The following is a 20,479-nucleotide window of genomic DNA, read 5'->3' on the forward strand; positions in this document are numbered from 1 at the left end:
CAGTTGCAGGAAGCCAATGCACAGCTGGCCGAGCAGGCCTGCCCCCATGACGTGGAGATGACGCCCGTGCAGCGCCGCATTGAGCCCCGCTCTGCCGATGACTCCCTATCAGGCGTCGTGCGTTGCCTATACTTTGCCGACACATTCCTTCGAGATGGTAAGGCAGGGGCAGAGAAGGGGCAAGGGTTGGGGAGGCTGGCCTCAGTTGGCCACGTGGGAGATGGGTGGTGGGACTGCACCTTCCAGGAGGTTTGAAAGTTTTACTGAATGTGACTGGGCACAGTGGCTCACGACTGTAATCCCAGCATTTTGGGAGGTCGAGGCGGGTGGATCACCTGAGGTCAGGAGTTTGAGACTAGCCTGGCCAACATGGTGAAACCTCATCTCTACTAAAAATACAAAAATTAGCCAGGCGTGGTGGCGGGCACCTGTAATCCCAGCTACTTGGGAGGCTGAGGCAGGAGAATTGCTTGAATGTGGGAGGCGGAGGTTGCAGTGAGCCGAGATCGTGCCACTGCACTCCAGCCTGGGCAACAGAGTGAGACCCTGTCAGAAAAAAACCCTTACCATCCAGCTCCCCCAGGGGGACTGCTGGGTCACCCCCAGTGTCCCTTGGGGAGCTGGATGGTAAGGGATTTTTGAGTGAGCTGGGTGGGCCTCTCAGATCTGAGCCAGGAAAAGGGAGGTTGAGGCCTGGCGGATGACAGTGAGGGTCACCAGCCAGTGCCCAGGCCCCGGGGTGGGCATGCATGTGGGCAGCTGCCCAGCCACTTGGCTGGAGTGGAGCAGGTGAGGGTCGAGGAGTGTGGCTCAGGGAGGTACTGCTGCTGGCCAGAGGCTGAGGACCTGGCTTTGATTCTCGGTGGCCTGGGAGCCCTGGGAAGGTCCTGGGTTTGTTGATTGAGTCACTGATTGATTTTGAACTTGTACAATGGGAGAATTTCAAACATACACAAAAATAGAGAGGTGGAAAGTTGTCCCACATATCTCACATGCCTGCTGCCAGCCGTGTGCCCCTTGCGGAGTCTGCCCACCTCCCCCACACTCTTTGCTGGTTTTTTGCGGGGGTATTTTAAACAAAAACCCAGACACAAGCGCTTCAGCGTGTTCCTGACAGATGTCACTGACAGTCACTGCTCACATCATGCCCTGTAGAACCGATGTAAATTCCTGAGTGTCATCTGCTTGGTCTATGAGCTCAGCTTTCCGATGCCATTTATTTGTCCAGAGTCTTTGTGCAGTGGATTTTCCCACTGTCTGGATGTGGCTGGTGCAGCTGGAGGTGGGGGGTTCTTTGACTTTTTGTTTTTTTCTGACTACAAAGACCCAGAGGAGGACAGCCTGGGGTTTTTTACTTGTTCCACTGGCCTGAGAAAGCCGATAGGTTCATGTTCATGGCCGGCTGGGGCTCCTGTTGGGCATGTTTTGAGTTGCGCAGACACTTACTGCCTCAGGATCCATCGGGTCATCAGAGAGCAGGTAGTGAGTCTGCTCTTGCTTCTGCTGGGCTGAGCTCCGATTCTCCACTAAAGCTTGTCCCCCAGAGGTTCAGTTCACACAGGCAGAGCAGGGTCGATGGATGGGCGTCCTAGGTGTCCCCAGGCTTGGCGGCTTCCTCTGGCTGCCACATAGGGAGCACACTGAAGATGAAGGGGTGAAGCAGGGCTGAGACAAGGCGCGCCTGTCGACAGGACTAGCGAGGGGATGCGGGAGTGGAGAAAGGAGTCGGAGTCTTCTGGGGCTTGGGGCCTGAGTGATGCTAGGATGGAGCTGCGTTTGCTGAGATGGGGGCTGAGGGTGCAGTGGGATGGGTCTGGAGGGCTCGGTCTGGTTTGGGTGCCCATCGGCATCCTGTGCAGATGCGCTACAACTGTTCGGGCCTCTGCAGGAGGGCTGCATCCTGGGCTCTGACTACAGTCAGCAGCATAGAGCTTGGGTCTCAGGCCTTGAGACTGGAGGTCACCAGGGAGGCATGGGACAGGAGGGAACCAGCCCTGAGTCCCAGGGTGTCATAGTTAGGAAGCAGGGGTACAAGAGAGGCAGGGCGGGACCTGCAGTCTGTGGGGAGACCACAGGGGAGATGCCTGGCCCACAGGGAGCTCCCTCTTCTTGCATTTGTTTTCTGCAGGGGCCCACCACGGGCCCACCATGTGGGCTGGCACCAACTCAGGCTCCGTGTTCGCCTATGCGCTGGAGGTGCCGGCAGCAGCAGTGGGTGGTGAGAAGCGGCCTGAGCAAGCGGTGGAGGCCGTGCTGGGCAAGGAGGTGCAGCTGATGCACCGGGCGCCTGTGGTGGCCATTGCCGTGTTGGACGGGCGTGGCCGCCCACTGCCCGAGCCCTACGAGGCCTCACGGGACCTGGCGCAGGCACCTGACATGCAGGGTGGTCACGCTGTGCTCATCGCGTCTGAGGAGCAGTTCAAGGTGAGCCATTATAGTCTGGCGGGGACTCCCCTCCAGGCCCCAACCTCATGGACACCACTGGACCCTCTAGAACCCCTTCCTGCCTGTATCCCCCACCGTTGGGACCCTAATTCCCTTGCACCCCAGAAAACACCCCCAGTCAGCAGAGAACTACAGAAGAACCCGACACCCCGTCAGCCTGCTCAGTTCCCCTGGGAGGGCAGGAATCTAGTCCTATCTCACTGTGCCCTACGAGGCTCCTGTACCCTGCCCAGACCCCTGATTCCAGTCCCCAGGGGCTCTGCCTCGAAAGAACTCTAGGTTTGGTGGGGATACCAGTCTCATAATCTTGGCACTCTGTGATGGATTTTGTCACAGATCGAGAGAGGGCCTGGGAGGTTTCTGGAGTACAGTGTGAAGTCTGGAGTTTAGTGGGGCAGTCAGGTGTACAGGCAGGGGAGGCCACGTGGCAGTGCAGCTGGGCTTTGTGGTGGGAGCTGGTGGGTCAGCAGCTATGAGGGTGAGGGGTCCTGGGGATGAGGACAGGGCCAGGCTGTGTGCTTACCGGCCACCTGCTGTCAGGTGTTCACACTGCCCAAGGTGAGCGCGAAGACCAAGTTCAAGCTGACGGCCCATGAGGGCTGTCGTGTGCGCAAGGTGGCGCTGGCCACATTTGCCAGTGTGGCCTGCGAGGACTATGCTGAGACCTGCCTGGCCTGCCTCACCAACCTGGGTGACGTCCACGTCTTCTCGGTGCCTGGCCTGCGGCCCCAGGTACACTACTCCTGCATCCGGAAGGAGGACATCAGCGGCATCGCTTCATGTGTCTTCACGCGCCATGGCCAGGGTGAGACGGGGCAGAGGCCGAGGAGGCCTTCCTCAGGCGAGCGAGCTGAGCGGGACCAGTACTGCCTGGGAGCAGGAAGGGCACTCCGGGTGGGCACTGGCCCAGGCCACGGAGGAGCTGTGGTTGGTGGCATCTCCTAACTGCACTCCTCATTCTTCTGTCCACCCAGGCTTTTACCTGATATCCCCGTCAGAATTTGAACGCTTCTCCCTAAGTGCCCGGAACATCACAGAGCCACTCTGCTCTCTGGACATTAACTGGCCCCGCGATGCCACCCAGGCCAGGTGGGTGGAGGGGCAGCCTCTAGCCTGGGGGACCTGTGACCAGGGCCAGGTCTCATCCCACCCCTGAGATTTCCTTCCCTGGGCGCGGGAGTGGGAGGGCAAGGATCTAGGGTGCCAGCCTCGAGTCATCCACCTATGGTCCCCATCATGGCCCCATCTCTGCAGTTACAGGCTCCGAGAGTCACCCAAGCTGAGCCAGGCTAACGGGACCCCAAGCATCCTCCTGGCCTCACAGAGCCTTGATGGAAGCCCTGATCCAGCCCACAGCAAGGGACCTGGTGAGGGGGGCATGAAAGGGGTCCAGACCCTGGCCCCACAGTGCCCTGGGGGAGGGAGTCAGGACTCACATAGCTCAGGGATCGGGCAGGCTTCTGTAGGAGATGGGTGGTTGTGTGCTCATTGGTGCCACTCCTCACCATGGGCTGCCTTTGGGTTTGGGTCTGTGTCCCCAGGCCCCCAGGTGCAGAGGGTGCTAAGGGTCCTGGTAAGGGCTGATCACTTGCTCCCTGCAGACACCCCAGAGCCACCCGAGGCTGCACTCTCACCCATGTCCATCGACTCAGCCACCAGTGCTGACACCACGCTGGACACGACAGGGGACGTCACAGTGGAAGATGTGAAGGATTTTCTGGGGTGAGGCTGGTGGGCAGGTCCACAGGAGAGGCTGCCCTGTCCCCTAGGCCTCCTCCCCAGGGCTGCCAGGGGCTCCCCTGCCCCAGCCCCTGAGCACCATCCCCATCTTGCAGCTCCTCTGAGGAGTCGGAGAGGAACCTGAGGAACCTGGCAGAAGATGAGGCCCATGCCTGTGCCATCCTGATCAAATGAGGTGCTGCAGGGGTGGGGCCCTGGTCCTCACCACTGGCAACGTCCACCCCCTTCAGCCCCTGCCTGGGTACCACTTGGCCCTGCTCTTCCACCTGGGACCCTGGCAGGCCCCTGTGATGGTGGCACTCTGAAACCTGGCTGCCTTCCATGGAGTGCCTCAATTGGGGCTCACCCAGACACCAATGTCATGGCTGGGTATTAGAAAAGCAGGGCCAGCCCCTCAGCCCTTGCATGTGGCAGGTGGTGGTTAGGACAAGACCAGATTAAACCACTTAGAGGTGGCAGTAGTTCGGAGCTTGGGAGCTGGTTTGGCCAGTCTGTTTCATAGATGAGATCACTGAGGTGCATGAGGTCAGGTCTCATCGGTTGGGCCCAGCAAGTGGCTGACTTACCCTGCCTGAGTCTGTGGATCCTCACCTAGATCTGGGGCCCGTAGATCTGCCCAGCGCATTTGCTGCCTCGTGCTCCCAGCCACCTGACTGTGGGCCATAGCCTCACCCTGCACAGGACATGGACACCTCCCAGCTCTTTGTCTGGTGCCCCTCCCTGGCCTCAGTGGGGCATATGTGGCCTGGCGCTTGGATACCCACCTGGAGACTCAGCAACCCGATCTCAGGCGGTTACTGAAGGGCCCTGCCTGCCCTGCAGAGGAGACAGTGGCAGCACCTGTGTGGTCCGGCCACTGTGGCAATCCATCTGCCCTCTTTGGCCCTCCCTCACCTTCTGCTGATACCTCTTCTCTCCCTCTCCCAGGAAGGCCAGAACTATCCCGACCTCCACCTGCCCTGCTCGGAGCTGGAGTGCTGGATCCCTGGCACCTGCCTGGCCCCTTAACATAGACCCACGCCTGCTAACCTGTAGGCTCCACTGGGACCTGCTGTCCTGTCCTGCCTGACCCTGGGCCCTGGAGCAGCACCAGCCCCAGGGTGTGGGCCTGGGACTTGGGCCAGAACTGAGCCCTCCTGCAGGCATTTGGCTGCCCTGGGGGGGCCCACTGCCTAGGGAAGAGGACAGGTGGGGCCCAGCACCTTGTGCCACCTCCCACTCCTCACACCGTCCTTCCCCCTCACTTTGCAAAGAGTATTTTTCTAGCGCCTGGGCTGGACGGTTGTTTCTAAAACTATTTTGGTACCTGGTCCTGGGCCAGTCCCCAGCCTGTCATGAGTGTGTGTGTCTGAGTGTGGATGTGACTGGGAGCTCTGCTGGGCATCCACAGCTGGGGCCTAGTCAGGTGTGTGTGTTGGGGGGGGTGGGGGGCCCAAGATGAGTTTCCCTGTAGATTGTACCTTGGGGTTTTTTTCTGTTATTTTGTTAAAATTAGCGCCATTTTAATATTAAAAATACTGATTTTTAATATTGAAAATAAAAGCATTTAATATCTCTTAAAGGGCAGCCACATCTGTTTTATCCCTGGCAGAAAAGTGAAGGGGTTTCACACGTGCTCACACTGTGGAGGGAGTCGGATTTCCCAGACCCCTAAGGGCACCTGTCAGGGTCATCCCCATTGGTGCTGCTTGAGGCTACTGGGGACTGTGACACTGGACGTGGCTGGAGCAGGCGTTGTCACCTCAGTATATTCTTTGCTAGCAGACAGTGGATGAGGGCTCCTTCCTCTTCCTTACCAAGCCTGGGGCTGTGCCAGCCTGTCTTAGGCCAGGGTCTTGCGGAAGGCACTCCAGGCATGGAAGCAGCGGGTAAAGGCGTGCTGCTCGTTGCCCTTGCGGACCAGGCGCAGCCGGCGCGGCCGCTCATGTTCCTTGGACCGAATGTGCTGGATATACACCTGGCAAGGGGACAGCGAGCCTTGGGTGATGACCCCGCCCTGCCCACAGGCCCACCTCGGCCCTCCCTCCACCCACCTTACCTGGCAGGCCTTCAGGCTCAGCTTGATCTCCACCTGGCTAGTCTGGGTCCCCACCCACATGTAGACCTGTGGGGGCAGCAGAGGAGATACGGTCGCACGGGCGCCTGGGAACACCCCCTTGCTCCTGGCCCCAAATTTCCCATTTATAAGTCTATGGGCGCCGCCTCAGATGGGCAGGGCCAGTGGCAACATCGCACCTCTTGGCCGTTGTCTAGCAACATGATGTCATCATCTGCCAGGTCATCTTGACAAAAATCGGAGCATTTCTCAGTCACTGCGAAGTAGCCCTTCTCGTTGGAGCACCTGGGAATCAAGGGTCAAGGTGAGGCCAGAGGTCATAAGCAGCAGTGCCAGGACCGAGGGGAGGGTCGGGGCCCTGGCCTCACCGGAAGAGCCGTGTGTGCTTCATGTACTCGGCATCGTCGTCATAGGGCTTCTGTGCCCCAATGCCCACCCAGAAGAAGTTCTCAGGCTCCTCGCCTTCGTTGATAACCTGCGGGAAAGGCCAGTCCAGCCCAGGGCCCCTGCCTGCCCTGGCTCCCCTGTGTGTGCCCGCCCGCCTGCCCGCCCGCCCGCCTCCTGACCTGCCCGCCCGCCCGCCCGCCTGCCCGCCCGCCTCCTGACCTGCCCGCCCACCTGCCCGCCCGCCTGCCCGCCCGCCTCCTGACCTGCCCGCCCGCCTCCTGACCTGCCCGCCCGCCTGCCCGCCCACCCGCCTTCTGACCTGCCCGCCCGCCTGCCCGCCCGCCCGCCTCCTGACCTGCCCGCCCACCTGCCCGCCCACCCGCCTTCTGACCTGCCCGCCCGCCTGCCCGCCCGCCTCCTGACCTGCCCGCCCGCCTGCCCGCCCACCCGCCTTCTGACCTGCCCGCCCGCCTGCCCGCCCGCCCTCCTCCTGACCTGTCCGCCCGCCTGCCCGCCCGCCTGCCCGCCCGCCTTCCCGCCTCCTGACCTGCCCACCCGCCTGCCCGCCCGCCCGCCTCCTGACCTGCCCGCCCGCCTGCCCGCCCGCCTTCCCGCCTCCTGACCTGCCCACCCGCCTGCCCGCCCGCCTGCCTGCCCGCCCGCCTCCTGACCTGCCCGCCCGCCTCCTGACCTGCTTGCTGTAGGAGGTGTCAAACATGGTGTTCAGGATGTCTTCTGCCAACTTGGCTTCGTCAGGGTCTGATGCCCGGCCCACCCAGGCATACACGATGCCCTGGTTGTCGTCACTCTCAAAGGGAACCTGGGGAGTGTGCAGGGGTGGGGGTGGGGGTGTTTGCAGCTGACTCAGCGCCCAAACACCCCACCCCTTGGTCCACGGAGCCCTGGCTCACACCCACAACCCCACCTTGAGGATGAAGCAGAACTCGGAGTTGAGAAGACTGGAGTCAGTGTTGATCTGGATGCACCTGTGGAAGGGATGGGGCATCAGCAAGGAGTCAGGCCTGGTTCCCTGACCCCTGCTCGCCACTGTGTCCTCCCCCAGCCAGGCACCGGGTGCAGAGGGCGCTGCCGTTGGTGCGGATCTGGTAGAGGCTGGGCTGCTGGGCGCCCTGGGCCGCCTTCCTCTTGCCCCGGTGGATGATGAACTTCCTCTTGAAATGGGACAGAAACTTGGGGTTCTCCTGCTGCTGCGTCATGCGTACCACCTGGGGATGTGGAAGTGTTAGGGGCAGCTCCCTGGACCCCCACCTTCCCCTCAGGAGCCTAACCTTCTCTGGGTCTGGGCCCCACCACACCCCTCCGCCTGGCCTCGGGCTCGCGGGGCTGCCAGGGACACCTCCAGCTTCCCAGGGAAGAGGCTCTCGAACTTCTTCTGCAGGCTGAAGGTGAAGGTGAGCCAGCCCATGTTGGAGGCTTCGCGGCCCTGCCAGAAGTACACAATGCACTGGAAGTCCTCCTCTGGCTGCTTCTCCTCTGCCTCAGCTGTTGCCTGCTCGCCTTCTTTGCCCTCGGCCTTCTCCTCCTCGTCTTCCTTTTTTTCCTCCTCCTCGTACTCCACGGGCACCCAGTACCTGCCGGGTTGGAGGGTTGTGAGCAGGGGCTTGAGCCCTCAGCACCAGGGGAGGGACCTAGGGAAGGGAGTGCTGAGGTGGCACCTGCAGAGGAAGACGTAGCAGTCCTGCGTATAGAAGTGGCCAAACTCCTCTTCCGGCAGCCGTGCAAACTTCTTGCCCTCCAGCACGAAACCCTCCATGCCGTCTAGGTCTTCGTTCCACTCCTCCATCAGCTGCTCCGCCTGCAGGCGGCAGGGACCCGCCCCACGGCAGGTCTGAGTGCGCTGTGCGCATAGGCCCCGCCCTCGGCCCGCCCCCCGGCCCCGGCCCCGCCCCCACCTCCGCCAGCGACATGGGCGGCTGCCGCGGCAGGAAGAGCGCAGTGAGGTCAGCCTTCATCTGGTCTTTCTTCTCGGCGTCGCGTTTCACCTTCCCAGAGAGACCCGGGCTCTGCAGCACGGCCTCCGCGTTGCGCGTGTAGTCCACCGTCAACACGTCGTCCCAATTCTTGAACTTGGCCTTGAACACCTGCCAGGGAGGCCATCAACTAACCATGAGGGGTGCGGCATGGTTAAGCTTAGGGTTGGAGGAAGTAGCCTGAGGCTTGAGGCGGGACCCAAGGGAGATCTAGGGCGGGGCTTGGGAGGCGGGGCCTCGGACACGGAGGTAGGAATACGAGTGGCAGCTTGCAGAGGGGGCGGGGTCTGGGCAGAGTCAGCAAAGAGGAGGTGGGTTTGGGCCCAGCTCTGTAGGGAGACAGTGGAACCACAGGAGTCAGGGCATGTCAGGGTGTAAGGGTGTAAAGGATGCTGGGGAGGGGCCTCCGAAGCAGCAAGCACACCTGCGCCTCGGTGCCCTCCAGGCTGCGGCTGACCGTGGCATGGCGTGGCCGGTGCAGCATCCCGCACAGCTCCTGACCCAGCTTGAGGGCAGCAGCGCGCACCAGGCGCGGGGACTTGCGGCCGAGCCAGATGAACACGTCAGACCAACAGTCCAGAATGTACACGCAGCGTGTGTCCAGCAGACTCTGCAGCTGCAGACCGGGAGCCTGGAGGTCAAAGCCCAGCCAACAGGGAGGGATCCGGCCCCGCGCCCTCCTCCTGCATCTCTTACCAGCCGCATTCTTGGCATCAGCTCCACCTTGGGACGCTGCTTATGTTCCACGGAGAGCTTGTAGTTGATCTGCGGCAGCTCCAGGTAGCCCAAGCCCAGGCCCACCTAGCAGGAAGGATGAGCATGGCAGGGAAGGGGTCTGGAGACAGGAACCTCACCCACACAGCCCTCTGCTCTGGAACCAGCCCTGCCCTGCAGCGTGGCTCACTGACTGCTCCCGTTTCCCCCTCCCTGTCAAGTCTTTTTAGGCCTATCCTTTCAGAAGGGCTTTTAAATGCCTGCCCTCTCCAGGCCCTTCATGTCATTTCTAATTCTCTAACTTGTCCCTTTCCTGTTCACAAGAATCTGGATAATTGAGCCAAGGTTCCCAGCCCTGGCACTAGGCGCTTCTGTCTCCCCTCCCGCCCCACCATCCTGGAAAGACTCAGTCAGGCTACTTCTCGAAAGCAGCCTCCGGACCTTTGCTCATACTGTTCCTTGTCCAGAAGGTGGCACCCTCTCCCCACCAAAGTCGAGATGGAGCCCACAGCCAACTACATTGGTGTGTAGCCTATTCCCCCAGTCAGCGGGTCAACTTGGGAGGCCACGGTGGGCCTCAGCAGCAGGGCTCACCTTGTACAGCTTGGGCTGGGGCGGCCAGAAGTCATCAGGCACGTGCTTCTTGATCTCAGAGGGCTCCCCACCCAGTGCCTCCCAGAACTCTGGGAGCTCCTGGCCCTGCACCAGCAGTGTGATCTCGGCCTTCCCTTTCCGCTCATTCTTGTTAATTTTCTCTGCAAAGAGCCTGAGAGCAGGATGCAAAGTCATCAGCGAGGCTCGCACCCCTTTCCTTCGCGCAAAAGACCCCACGGTATCCTCGTACCTGGCCTTGGTGGTGCTGCTCAGTGTGGCCTGGGCCCCCCGCCACACGTAGATGTCTAGCCCTCGGTCCAGAAGGAAAACAAACCTGGACAGGAAGGGGCAGGAAGGAGCTGTGATGGGGCATGGGGCAATGGTCACCCCATACTCCTGACCCCACCAAAAAAATCCCTCACTATGGGGTTTCTAGGTAAGCCTCAGGGATCCCCCGCTAAGCTCGTGGGCAGGAGTTAAAGGGGTTGCTAGAGAGCCTCCTCTTCTAAGAGGCCCACACCTGCCCCCACTGGTGGGGAGGAGGCTGAGGGTGAAGCACCTCCACCTCACATTGTTGGGGCTCACCTTGGGTCCAGAGAGGCTCCCTTGAGGGGCACAGGTTCCAACTTGATGTTCTTTTTCCCATACACACGATACATCCTGGGCGCAGGACAAGAGTGGCTCGGTGTAGGCACCAAGGGCCTAACTTAGGCCCAACACCCTCCCCTCCACCCCTTGCCAGCAGACTCCAGGTCCACGCCCCCCATTGCCCCCATGCCCTCACCTGGTGACGTAGTGCGTGTCTTCCACAGTGTAGAAGCCACTGGCTGTTCCACCCTCAATGTAGGAGATGTCGTTGTCAAACACCTGTGTGTGTGAGGGTGTGGTTCTTCATCACTGAGCTGCTCCCTCCCCCACCAACCACTGCCTCTCGGGTGGGATAGAGAGTTGCCTACAGGTGAATTGAGCCACAAATCTATGATGCCTGTAATCCCAGCACTTCAGGAGGCCGAGGTGGGTGGATCACCTGAGGTTGGGAGTTCGAGACCAGCCTGATCAATGTGGAGAAACCCCGTCTCTACTAAAAATACATAAATTAGCCAGGCATGGTGGCGCATGCCTATCATCCCAGCTACTCGGAAGGCTGAGGCAGGAGAACCACTTGAACCTGGGAGGTGGAGGCTGCAGTGAGCCGAGATCGGGCCTGGGCAACAAGAGCAAAACTCTGTCTTAAAAAAAAAAAAAAACCAAACAGATCTGGCTGGGCACAGTGGCTCATGCCTGTAATCTTAGCAGTTTGGGAGGCCAAGGCGGGTGGATCACCTAAGGTCAGGAGTTCAAGACCAGCACTACTAAAAAAATACAAAAATTGGCCAGGCGCGGTGGCTGAAGCCTGTAATCCCTGCACTTTGGGAGGCCGAGACGGGCGGATCACGAGGTCAGGAGATCGAGACCATCCTGGCTAACACGGTGAAACCCCGTCTCTACTAAAAAATACAAAAAATTAGCCGGGCGAGATGGCGGGCGCCTGTAGTCCCCACTACTCAGGAGGCTGAGGCAGAAGAATGGTGTAAACCCGGGAGGCGGAGCTTGCAGTGAGCTGAGATCTGGCCACTGCACTCCAGCCTGGGTGATAGAGCGAGACTCCATCTCAAAAAAAAAAAAAAAAAAAAAAAATTAGCTAGGCGTGGTGACACATGCTTGTAATCCCAGCTACTTGGGAGGCTGAGGCAAGAGAATCGCTTGAACCCTGGGGGCGGAGGTTGCAGTGAGCCAAGATTGTGCCACCGCACTCCAGCCTGGGCAACAGAGCGAGAGTCCGTCTAAGAAAAAAACATACACGGGTGGGCACGGTGGCTCAAGCCTGTAATCCCAGCACTTTGGGAGGCTGAGGCGGGCGGATCACGAGGTCAGGAGATCGAGACCATCCTGGCTAACACGGTGGAACCCCGTCTCTACTAAAAATACAAAAAACTAGCCGGGCGTGCTGGCGGGCGCCTGTAGTCCCAGCTACTCAGGAGGCTGAGGCAGGAGAATGGCGTGAACCCGGGGGGCGGAGCTTGCAGTGAGCTGACATTCCAGCCACTGCACTCCAGCCTGGGCGACAGAGCGAGACTCCGTCTCAAAAAAAAAAACTAAAAAAACAAAACAAAACAAAAAAAAAACAGATTTTGGCCTTGCCTCCTCACTGCTCTCGACAACACCCCTTCCAACCTACTCTCAGCTCCCGTGTCAGCCCATTGGTCTAGCTCCCGTGCCCAGCCTTGTACCCTTACCCTTGCCCGGCTGAATTCTGCCCCATGTTCCAGAACTCTCCTTTACTGACCCAGGCTTTGGCTACCTTAGCCCTCACCCTGCCGTCTACCTTAGGTCCCGCACAGTATCGTTGATCCAGCCCCCTTTAATCCCAGCTCCCTACCTGCCCACCTGTTCTGCCTACCTTCCTTGGGCCCACTGCCCCTGCACCAGAGTTCTCTGGGTCCCCCACTCTGCCCACCCCTAATTTTAATGGGCTGGCACCTGCAGGAACTCCTCGCTCTCATCGCCCATCTCCTCCCGGACGGTGCGGCACTCGGCACCCAGGTAGTTGCGCAAGTTGACAGCGTGGATGGCAGAGCAAGCTTTCTTGTCGAGTGTGGCCTCCCCGCCAATCCAGTAGTAGATCTCCCAGTTGAGGGAGCCGCTGTCATCCAGAAAGGTCTGGAAGCCAAGGCACCGTCCACATCAGCCTTCGTCCTGGCTTTCCGGCCACCCCAGAGAGGCCACTCTGAATAGCACAGGCTTCCCAGCCCCAGGAGCTTTGTGCTGCCCGTTTGTGCCCCTGGGCAGTACAAAGGTGCCTGGACCACCTCTAGCAGCTTGCCCACCTCCCACCTGGCCTCCCTGAACAAAACTCTAGAGTTGGGGACTAAGCCATCTTAGAGGAAGGCACCGGGCCACATGGCCCCTAACAGCATGCCAGGCCCTCACCTTGAGCACGATGTAGCAGTCAGCCTCGTAGAACTTGCCGTGGAAGGCTTCCTCCACTAGCACAGGCACGAAGTTCTCGATCTGCCAGATGGTCAGGCCGGGCAGCTGGCCCACGTCCTCCGTGAAGAACTCGGAGTAGTCAAGGCGTGGCTTCTCCAGGCCCTGGTCCCAGCGCCGCACCTTCCCGCCGGGGGCCCGGGCATCTGCGCTCTCCTGGGGGCAGAGTCACAGAGCATGGCTTGACTCTGTGAAGCCACTCAGGCTAGTCTTGACTTGCTACCCACACCTCAGGGACTTTGCACAGCTGTTCTCTCTGCCCAGCACCCCCCATCCCTCTTGGCCAGGGTCAAGGCCAGGGTCAGCCTTCAGTAGAAGTTAAGGCTCCCTGCCCTGTCCCAGCCCTGGCCTGGCTCACCTCCTGCTTTTTGTTCTTCTCCTGGGCAACATCTGACATGCCTTTCAGCACCTGCTTGGCCTGGTCATCCTGGGCTGAGTCCTTGCGCCTCCGCAGCCGCATCTTGCGAGCCATAGGGTCCTTGGGCCCACTCCCTGCTTAAGGGAGGGGCAAACAGCTGAGCCCTCACTGGGCCTGCTGCCCCCTTGGGCGTGCGACCCACCAAGGGCCAACTCTACCCACCAGGGTTCAGAAAGCTGTACGCCACCCCATTTACATGGTGTCATCTGAGGCCTGGAGAGGAGCCCCTGCTCCCAGGCCAGATCCTTCCCCACTCACCAGCTGCAGCCGCGGCCACGGTAGCAGGGGAGGCACCTGCCAGCCGCAGCTGGTTCTGCAGCGAGAAGTCGATGTTGTACCACTCAGCAGCACGGTCCGCGGGCTTGGGCGGCATGACCAGGTTGGGGTTCTCCCGCACATCTAGGACCTGCCCCGTGGGGTGAGCAGAGCTGGCAGTGAGCCTGGGTCCCACCTCCCAGACACACCAATCCAGTTTCTTGCTCTTGTCTGCAGCCGCCAGGGCTGAGAGGTCAGGGACCTGGGTTCTCCTCCCACCCACCTCTGGGGCTGGTTGGGGGCTTAAATGAGACTGTGGAGTGTACTCTGGATGCAGGGAGCTGGCCCACCTTCTCCCCACGGGCACCCTGGCACTGGCCACCCCCCTGAGGAGGCCTCTGCTGGGTCCCCCTTGCTCCAGGGCACACCCCTTGCTCATTTCTCTTGAGCCCTCTAGGCCAGCATGCCTGACCTCGATCTCCGTCAGGAAATGGATGGCTTCCGGGAGGGTCACCAGGCGGTTCTTGTTCAGGACAAGTTTCCTCAGCTTTGGGCACCTGCGAAGACAGGGCTGGCCAGGGCCTCACGGAGGTGATGGACAAGGGGAAGTGGGCAGGAAACCCCTAGTCCCGGGCAGGGGAGGCAGGTAGGGTCAGAGGAACAGGCGGGGGTCTCTGTTCTCTGCCTGAAGGACTTCTCAGAGCCAAGAGACCATGTTATGGGCACTGTGACCTCCAGAAGGGGAGGGAAGCAACACTGCATTCCCACTTCATGTGGCCTTGTCCCTAACAGTGCCCTCCCAAGGGTGCTCTCAGGAGCTCAAGTTGGGAATGGCTGGCATGGGACTGTGGTCTTCATCCACAAAGGTGAATTAACTGGGCCGGGCGCGGTGGCTCACACCTGTAATCCCAGCACTTTGGGAAGCTGAGGCAGGTGGATCATTTGAGGACAGGCGTTCAAGACCAGCCTGGCCAACATGGTGAGACCCCATCTCTACCAAAAATACAAAAATTAGCTGGGCGTGGTGGCACACGCCTGTGATCCCAGCTACTCAGGAGGCTGAGGCAGGAGATTCGCTTGAACCCGGGGCTCGGAGGCTGCTGTGAGCCGAGATTGCACCACTACATTCCAGCCTGGGCAACAGAGAGAGACTCTGCCTCAAAAAAAAAAAAAAAAAAAAAATTAACCCATCTTCATTTTGTCTGCCTTGCACCGACCACAGGGTGGGCTCTGACTACGATCCTGGGGTTCTCTGCGCTGGGAGTGCCCCTGCTAGCCCCAGCCCTGCCCAGCACCTGCAGAGACTTTCAGGGATCAGCTCCAGGTTGTTGCTGGCAGCCATGAACTCCTCCAGGTGGGCGAGCTTGCCGATGCCCGAGGGCAGCCCGTCAAAGTCCAGCTTGTTGGAGTTCAGGTACAGCTTCTTCAGCTTGCTCAGCTTGCAAATGGCTGACTGGAGGGGCAATGGGCAGGGGTGGGAGGTCAGGGCCAGGCTCACCGCCTCCCTCCCACCCCCCTACCGAGGGGATCAGACGCACGGGCAGTGAGGTGAGCTGATTTCGGGACAGGTTCAGAGTTTCCACGTGCACCCACTGGTCTATGCACAGGGACAGCTCTGTGATCTGGTTGCTGCTGAGGTTGAGGCGGCGCAGGCTGGGGAGGGTGTACAGGCACTCAGGCACCCGCGTCAGGTCGTTGCAGGACAGGTCCACATCTGGGGTGCAGGGTGGGGGGCATCAGCTGGGGCCCATGCAGCAGGTGCCAGGGCAGCCAGCCCCAGTGTGAACCCCAACTCTGCCACCTCTGAGCTGCGTGGCCTCAGGCAAATGACGACTGCCGTGCGCCCAAGTTTCTCCATTTGGACAAACTCCCTCACACGGGGCTTTGGGAGGGGTGTCTGGGCATAAAGTCAGTGTTAAGACATCATCATCATCGCAGAAGTCACTGTAACATAACTGTAGCTTTTTCCCTCTGGGCACTGGTCTGAGGAGCAGGGTCAACCCCCTTCACCCATAAGGAAGCAAGAGGGCCCAAAGCGGGCCACAGCTCAGAGGGGCTCCTGGGGCTGCCTGACCTGCGAGGTTGCTCAGACCCTCGAGGCTGGTGGGGAGGTTACTCTGGGTGCGCTGGGTGCTCCGCAGGTGCAGGGTCTGCAGGGCGGTCATCGCTGGGAGCTGCCTGCCAGGGTGATGTGAGTGGTCAGGGCCAGGGCCCACCTAGGGGGTGTCAAGGGTGGGGCCTGGCAGGGCAGGACCAAGAGCACAGGGCCCTGAGGGTAGGTGTGAAGTCTCATCTGGCCGAAGGGACAAGCCCAAGGGTGGTTGCAGGGCATGTAAGCGAGAAGACAGGACTGAGAGGTGGACATGATACTTAGGAGGTTGGAGACTGAGGGGTGCTGCCTGCATGGAGGGATGGCTGGGCCCAGTGGAGAAGGGCTGGGGCTCTGGGAAGTTAAGGGGCCAGGCCAGACTCCTCAGGGTGGCTTCTGCAGGAGTGCGGCCCGAGGGGGCGCCCACCGGAGCTGTGCATGCAGCAGAGGGTTCCCATTGAGCACCAGCGTCTGCAGGTGCACCAGGCGGCGCATCTGCGGGGGCAGGCTCTCCAGGCGGTTCTCGCTGAGGTCCAGGTACAGCAGGTCGGTGAGGTTGATGAAGAGCTGGTTGGGGATGGTGTCGATACTACGGGTGGGGAGCAGGAGCCACCTGAGTCAGCACCGGCCACCCCCCCAAGGCCCACCTGCCCCCTGCCCCCGGCTGGCCTGGCACCTGTTGTGGCTGAGGTTCAGCACCAGCATGTTCTTGGCGTTCTCCAGCTCCCGCGGGCACTCCGTCAGCTGGTTGTGGCTCAAGTCCTGGGTAGAAGGGGCAAGACCCAGGTCAGGGGAGTCTCCACCCTGCCAGGCTTCTGCCAAGCTTGGGGATCAGGCCAGGGCACTGAGTTGGGTGTGGGGGTAGATGAGGGGGTTTCAGGGCCAAAGAGAAACAGTCAGGGACTTGGGAGGAAGAGTGCCTGGGTTAGGGATCTGACTCCAAAAGTGACCTCAGGCAAGGTACTATCCACTCCAAGACTCAGTTTTCCCATCTGCAAAATGGGATGACAATGGCCCCAGGGACTTTTATAGTGAGTGGGGATTGAATGGTCCGGCTAGCATAGGGGCCAGATGAGTCGGTAGCCACTGACCAGGACTGAGAGGTCATCTAGCTTGAAGATGTCATCAGGGACTCCAGAATTCTTCAGACAGTTGGCTCGGGCCACGATGGCCTGGGAATAAACCATAAGAGTCTATGATTCTTGGCTTCTACTCCCAGAAAGGAACAGAGAGTCTAGAGAGGGACACCTCCTCAGGAGGCTCACCAGAGGCCAGGCCTGAGGACTCTCTTACCTCTGGCCTTTGATCAAATAGCCCCCTCTCTTGGAGGACTCTTACTAGCCTCCCAGTGAACTCCTAGTCACACCTCAAAGCCCAGCCCAAATGTGCCCCGGAGCCCAGCACAGGGCCCTCAGGGAATCTTTTCTGTTCAAATAATTTCTCTTCTTCTTAATGCCAGAAGGTAAGATAGGGGTAAGGTCTGAGTCAGGGTTTTCAGAACAGAGGGAGAGAACTCGAAATCAGCATCTGGACTGAGAGGAAGTCTGCTTTCTCTCCCTAACTTAAGGCTGACACCTCCTTACACCTTACAGAGATGCAGAAAGCTTGAGCGTGAGAGGGAACAGGGCCAGAGAATGGTGCTGTGACTGCAAGTGACAACGGGAGTCACTGGAGCTGCCCCGCCACTTCTCCAGTCCGAATGCCTGTGTGGCACCCTGCTGCTGCTTCCCGAGGTCACTGCTGCCCCTCCCAACCACTGCACTTGCAGATGAGATGCAGAAAGCAGAAGGGATTTGCACAAGGTCACATCGCCAGGAAGTGGCAAAGCCCAGCTTTGAACTCAGAGAGTCCAAGTGAGAAGCTGTGCCTGAAACATCTCCAGGGCTCTGACTTCAGATGAGAATGGCCCTTGTTGAGGCCTACAGGGTCTGGCCAAGGGCCTGATGCCCTGGGACGTTCAAGTTTTGGGTAGAAGGTACACGGTGCTCCTGGCCAAACCCTACTCAACCCCAGCTCTACCACTGCCTGGCTCTGTGACCTGGGGCAAGTAATCTGCCTTGGTGGCCAAGTTTCTCTTCCGCAACATTAGTGGAGGGTTAGAGCATATGAAAAAATCCTAATAGAATAATGGGAACATGGCTCAGCCTGTATTGGTTATTATTACCGTAGTTATTATCCATAATGGCTGGTAAGATTTTGGATTTATCTTTTTCCCAAGAGAATTCTCTGATCCACATGGGTTACTTTACGCAGGGCACTGCTGTAACCTCTAACAAGGGGGCCCCTCTTGTGACACCTGAACCTCTGAGCCTGACACGGAGGCGGGCAGAGATGCTGGCCCAGCCTGGCGTCTGGCCCAGGCTTCATGTCCCTGGCCAGACCCTGGTCCCAACCCCAAGCCTGGTGGCCTCCCGGCCAGCACTCACGCGCAGTGACGGCAGGCTGGACAGTTCCCCGTGAAGTGTGGTCAGGTTGTTGTGGCTCACAGACAAGTGTTCCTGGGCCGGAATGGGGAGCACAGGCTCAGTACGGTGGATGGGGTGTCCAGAGTCCCCGCCTGCCTCCACAACTCTGCACCATCCAGGAAGGCCTCAGCCACGCTGGCCCAATTCCCCCTGCAGCCTCCCTCCCTCACGGACCCGGCCTCTTCTTGCATACCTCCCTGGACAGGGTGCCCACTCCCTTTCTTCCAGCTGTGCTCATAGCTGTCAGTGTTCTTCCTCTCTCTGGAGAAGTTGTTTGCCTTCTCCACAGGCTCTGCCCATCTGGCTTATCCACAGGGACCCTCCCCTGCCTGCCCAAAGCCCCTTACCAGCTTCTGCAGGGCAGCCAGTTCCTCGGGCAGGTAGCAGAGGCCAGTGCGGTTCAGCTTCAGCCATCGCAGGCTGGTCATGGCCTTGACATTCTCAGGGAAGTAGCCGCCCTGGGGGAAGGATGTGAAGGTGAAGCACAGAGCCCCTGCTCACCACCTTCTATGGCTCCTCCAGCCCATGGGAGCCTTTGGGGAGCCACAGAACCAATTCTCACCAGCTGTGAGAACACAGACAAGTCATTTCATCATTGCACCTCAATTTCTTCACCCATAGAATGGGACTAATAAAAGCCCCCCTGTGACAAAAGTGTTGGCCTAAGATTTGTCTATCCTACTGGATTCTGGGCCCCAGGAGGGCCAGGACAAAACTGGCTTGTTTCAGGTGAGAGCCCAGCACCCGGCACTGTGGTTAGCTCTGCTCAAATTCCTTCACCCAGCATTCCACACTCTGACTGGAGGCCTGGGGTGGGGGATTCCCCCCTCCAAGCCTTTGCAAAGGCCCCACCTGTACCCTCACCCTGCCATCAGCACGCAAGCGATTCACACAGCCAGGGCCAAACTCTTGCTTGTGGAGACCGTGGCTCCCCACCCTGCAGGGCAGGGCCGCATCACTGCACTCCCCCAGTGTGTGAACGCCCACCTTGGCACCCAACCCTTGTGGCACCAAGTCTGGGGCAGCACGTGCCTTCAGTGCCCGCGGCTGGTATTCCTCTCCCCCTAGGGCCACATTCCCAGCTGGTGACTCAGACTCTCCCAGTTCAGCAAAGAGGAACAGAGACCCCAGGTTAGGGTGGTGGGGATGGGGTCAGGGAAAAGTGGTGTGGACACTTGTACTTTGGGTCAAAGGTGTGTACACATGCAGGTAAACGCAGGAAAAACCTGCGTTTTCATCCTCGGCCCCAGACTGACAACCCAGGCAGACCCTGCCAGTCACCCACCCTGAAAGTGAGGCTGACCCTCCAGCCAGCTCTTCCCTCCTCTCTTTTTCTGCTTCCCCTATGGTACGGCGATGCCTGTCTCATTCCTGAGTCCTGGAACCACCTCCCGCCCCACCCACTGGCTACAGAGGGCTGGGCTCCGTCATTTTCTCTCTCAGTACAGCAGCTGCTCAGACAACTGCCACCCAGCACCTGGCACACCCGCCTGACACACTCTCCACACCAACAAATCTCACTACACCCCTTGCATCCAAGGAGGCGACTTTTAAGCCCTTTCACCGGCTGAGAAAGCCCGGGCTCTGAGAGGGGAAGTGATCTGAGAGGCCCAGGATCACACAGGATGGCGGGTGGCGGTGGCGGGGAGAGGGCAGTGATGAGTCGGCTCCGCACCCGCCCCTGGGCGGCCAGGCCGCCATCCCTGAGTCAGGGCCTGGCTTGGGCGTGTGACCTCTCGGGGGTGGGGAGGCTCGCCCGACCCCCAGGCCACCATCCAGCCCAGACGGATAACACGGACACGGGGTGGGGGCTCCCGGCCGGGTCCCCGGCGGGACTCCGAGCCCAAGCGTCCGTCCTGGGCCTGCCCGGCCTCGGTCTCCCCGTACAGGCACCGGGCGGAGGCCTCGGAGGTCCATTCCTGGCCAGGGGAGAGCCCCACCCCCGCCCCGGCCGCAGTCCCGGGGACGCGCAGGGCCTGGAGCCGGGCGGGACAGGAAGCGGAGGCCAAGCGGGCCGGGCGGAAGAGAAGCCTGCAGGGAGGCCCAGCACGCGCCCGGTCCAGCTCACCTTGAAGTCGTTGCCGCTGAGGTCCACGCCACGCACGAACGGCAGCACCCCGGTGGCCTCCATGGCGCCCCTCTCGCTGCCGGGCCGGGCAGGGCTAAGGAACGCCGGGGCGGGGGCGGTGCGGGGAGCCACGGGCTGGGCCAGCGCCGGCCCCGCCCCTTTAACCCGCCCGCGCCGGTCGCTTTCCGCCGGGAAGGGTAGGCTTTAGGCCTCTTAGGGCCTCAGTTTCC

At 60.3% G+C, this 20,479-nt stretch overlaps 2 protein-coding genes across 10 annotated transcripts in view; one reads left to right on the forward strand and one right to left on the reverse strand.

Moving 5' to 3' along the window:
* LOC105491050 (LLGL scribble cell polarity complex component 1) overlaps positions 1-5,746 on the forward strand; it is a 21,943-nt gene extending 16,197 nt beyond the window's left edge. For 3 of the 7 annotated variants that reach the window (XM_011757161.3, XM_071082460.1, XM_071082461.1), the window contains 8 exons: positions 4-157; positions 2,129-2,424; positions 2,986-3,250; positions 3,420-3,534; positions 3,700-3,812; positions 4,047-4,167; positions 4,281-4,360; positions 5,113-5,746. In XM_011757161.3, the coding sequence (XP_011755463.1) occupies positions 4-157; positions 2,129-2,424; positions 2,986-3,250; positions 3,420-3,534; positions 3,700-3,812; positions 4,047-4,167; positions 4,281-4,359 (1,143 nt within the window). In that variant the 3' untranslated portion in view covers position 4,360; positions 5,113-5,746. Of the gene's footprint in view, positions 1-3; positions 158-2,128; positions 2,425-2,985; positions 3,251-3,419; positions 3,535-3,699; positions 3,813-4,046; positions 4,172-4,280; positions 4,361-5,112 lie in introns of those variants that run through there. The other 4 variants (XM_071082456.1, XM_071082455.1, XM_071082458.1 and 1 more) reach the window with 4 other exon arrangements.
* LOC105491051 (FLII actin remodeling protein) lies at positions 971-20,404 on the reverse strand. Of its 3 annotated transcripts, none has more exons than XM_011757165.2 (30): positions 20,250-20,404; positions 18,529-18,639; positions 18,143-18,214; positions 16,808-16,888; positions 16,393-16,478; positions 16,144-16,305; positions 15,702-15,805; positions 15,166-15,341; positions 14,923-15,080; positions 14,100-14,184; positions 13,631-13,778; positions 13,313-13,446; positions 12,898-13,110; positions 12,448-12,627; positions 10,712-10,794; positions 10,513-10,587; positions 10,178-10,261; positions 9,928-10,099; positions 9,316-9,420; positions 9,044-9,235; positions 8,542-8,730; positions 8,305-8,444; positions 7,986-8,220; positions 7,700-7,854; positions 7,554-7,614; positions 7,320-7,448; positions 6,610-6,716; positions 6,421-6,526; positions 6,224-6,289; positions 971-6,142 (listed from the first exon to the last, which is right to left on the reverse strand). In XM_011757165.2, the coding sequence occupies exons 1-30, from the start codon at positions 20,310-20,312 to the stop codon at positions 6,008-6,010; spliced, it is 3,807 nt and encodes a 1,268-aa protein (XP_011755467.2). In that variant the 5' UTR covers positions 20,313-20,404; the 3' UTR covers positions 971-6,007. The 3 variants fall into 3 exon arrangements, with proteins under 3 accessions (XP_011755467.2, XP_011755466.2, XP_070938555.1); XM_011757164.3 differs by having other exon boundaries at positions 13,313-13,449; XM_071082454.1 differs by lacking the exon at positions 18,143-18,214 and having other exon boundaries at positions 13,313-13,449.
* Between the last annotated feature and the right edge of the window lie 75 nt (positions 20,405-20,479).

This window comes from Macaca nemestrina, chromosome 17 (genome assembly GCF_043159975.1).
Source record: "Macaca nemestrina isolate mMacNem1 chromosome 17, mMacNem.hap1, whole genome shotgun sequence".
Taxonomy (NCBI): Eukaryota; Metazoa; Chordata; class Mammalia; order Primates; family Cercopithecidae; genus Macaca; species Macaca nemestrina.

Bases quoted from the DNA above. Each gene is read 5' to 3' on its own strand.
- LOC105491051 (XM_011757164.3), bottom strand. From the start codon at position 20,312: ATGGAGGCCACCGGGGTGCTGCCGTTCGTGCGTGGCGTGGACCTCAGC. The intron at 10,100-10,177 runs GTACGAGGATAC...TCCTGCTCTCAG, and splicing joins AGCAGCACCACCAAGGCCAG to GCTCTTTGCAGAGAAAATTA. The intron at 6,717-7,319 runs GTCAGGAGGCGG...CCTTTCCCGCAG, and splicing joins ACACCTCCTACAGCAAGCAG to GTTATCAACGAAGGCGAGGA.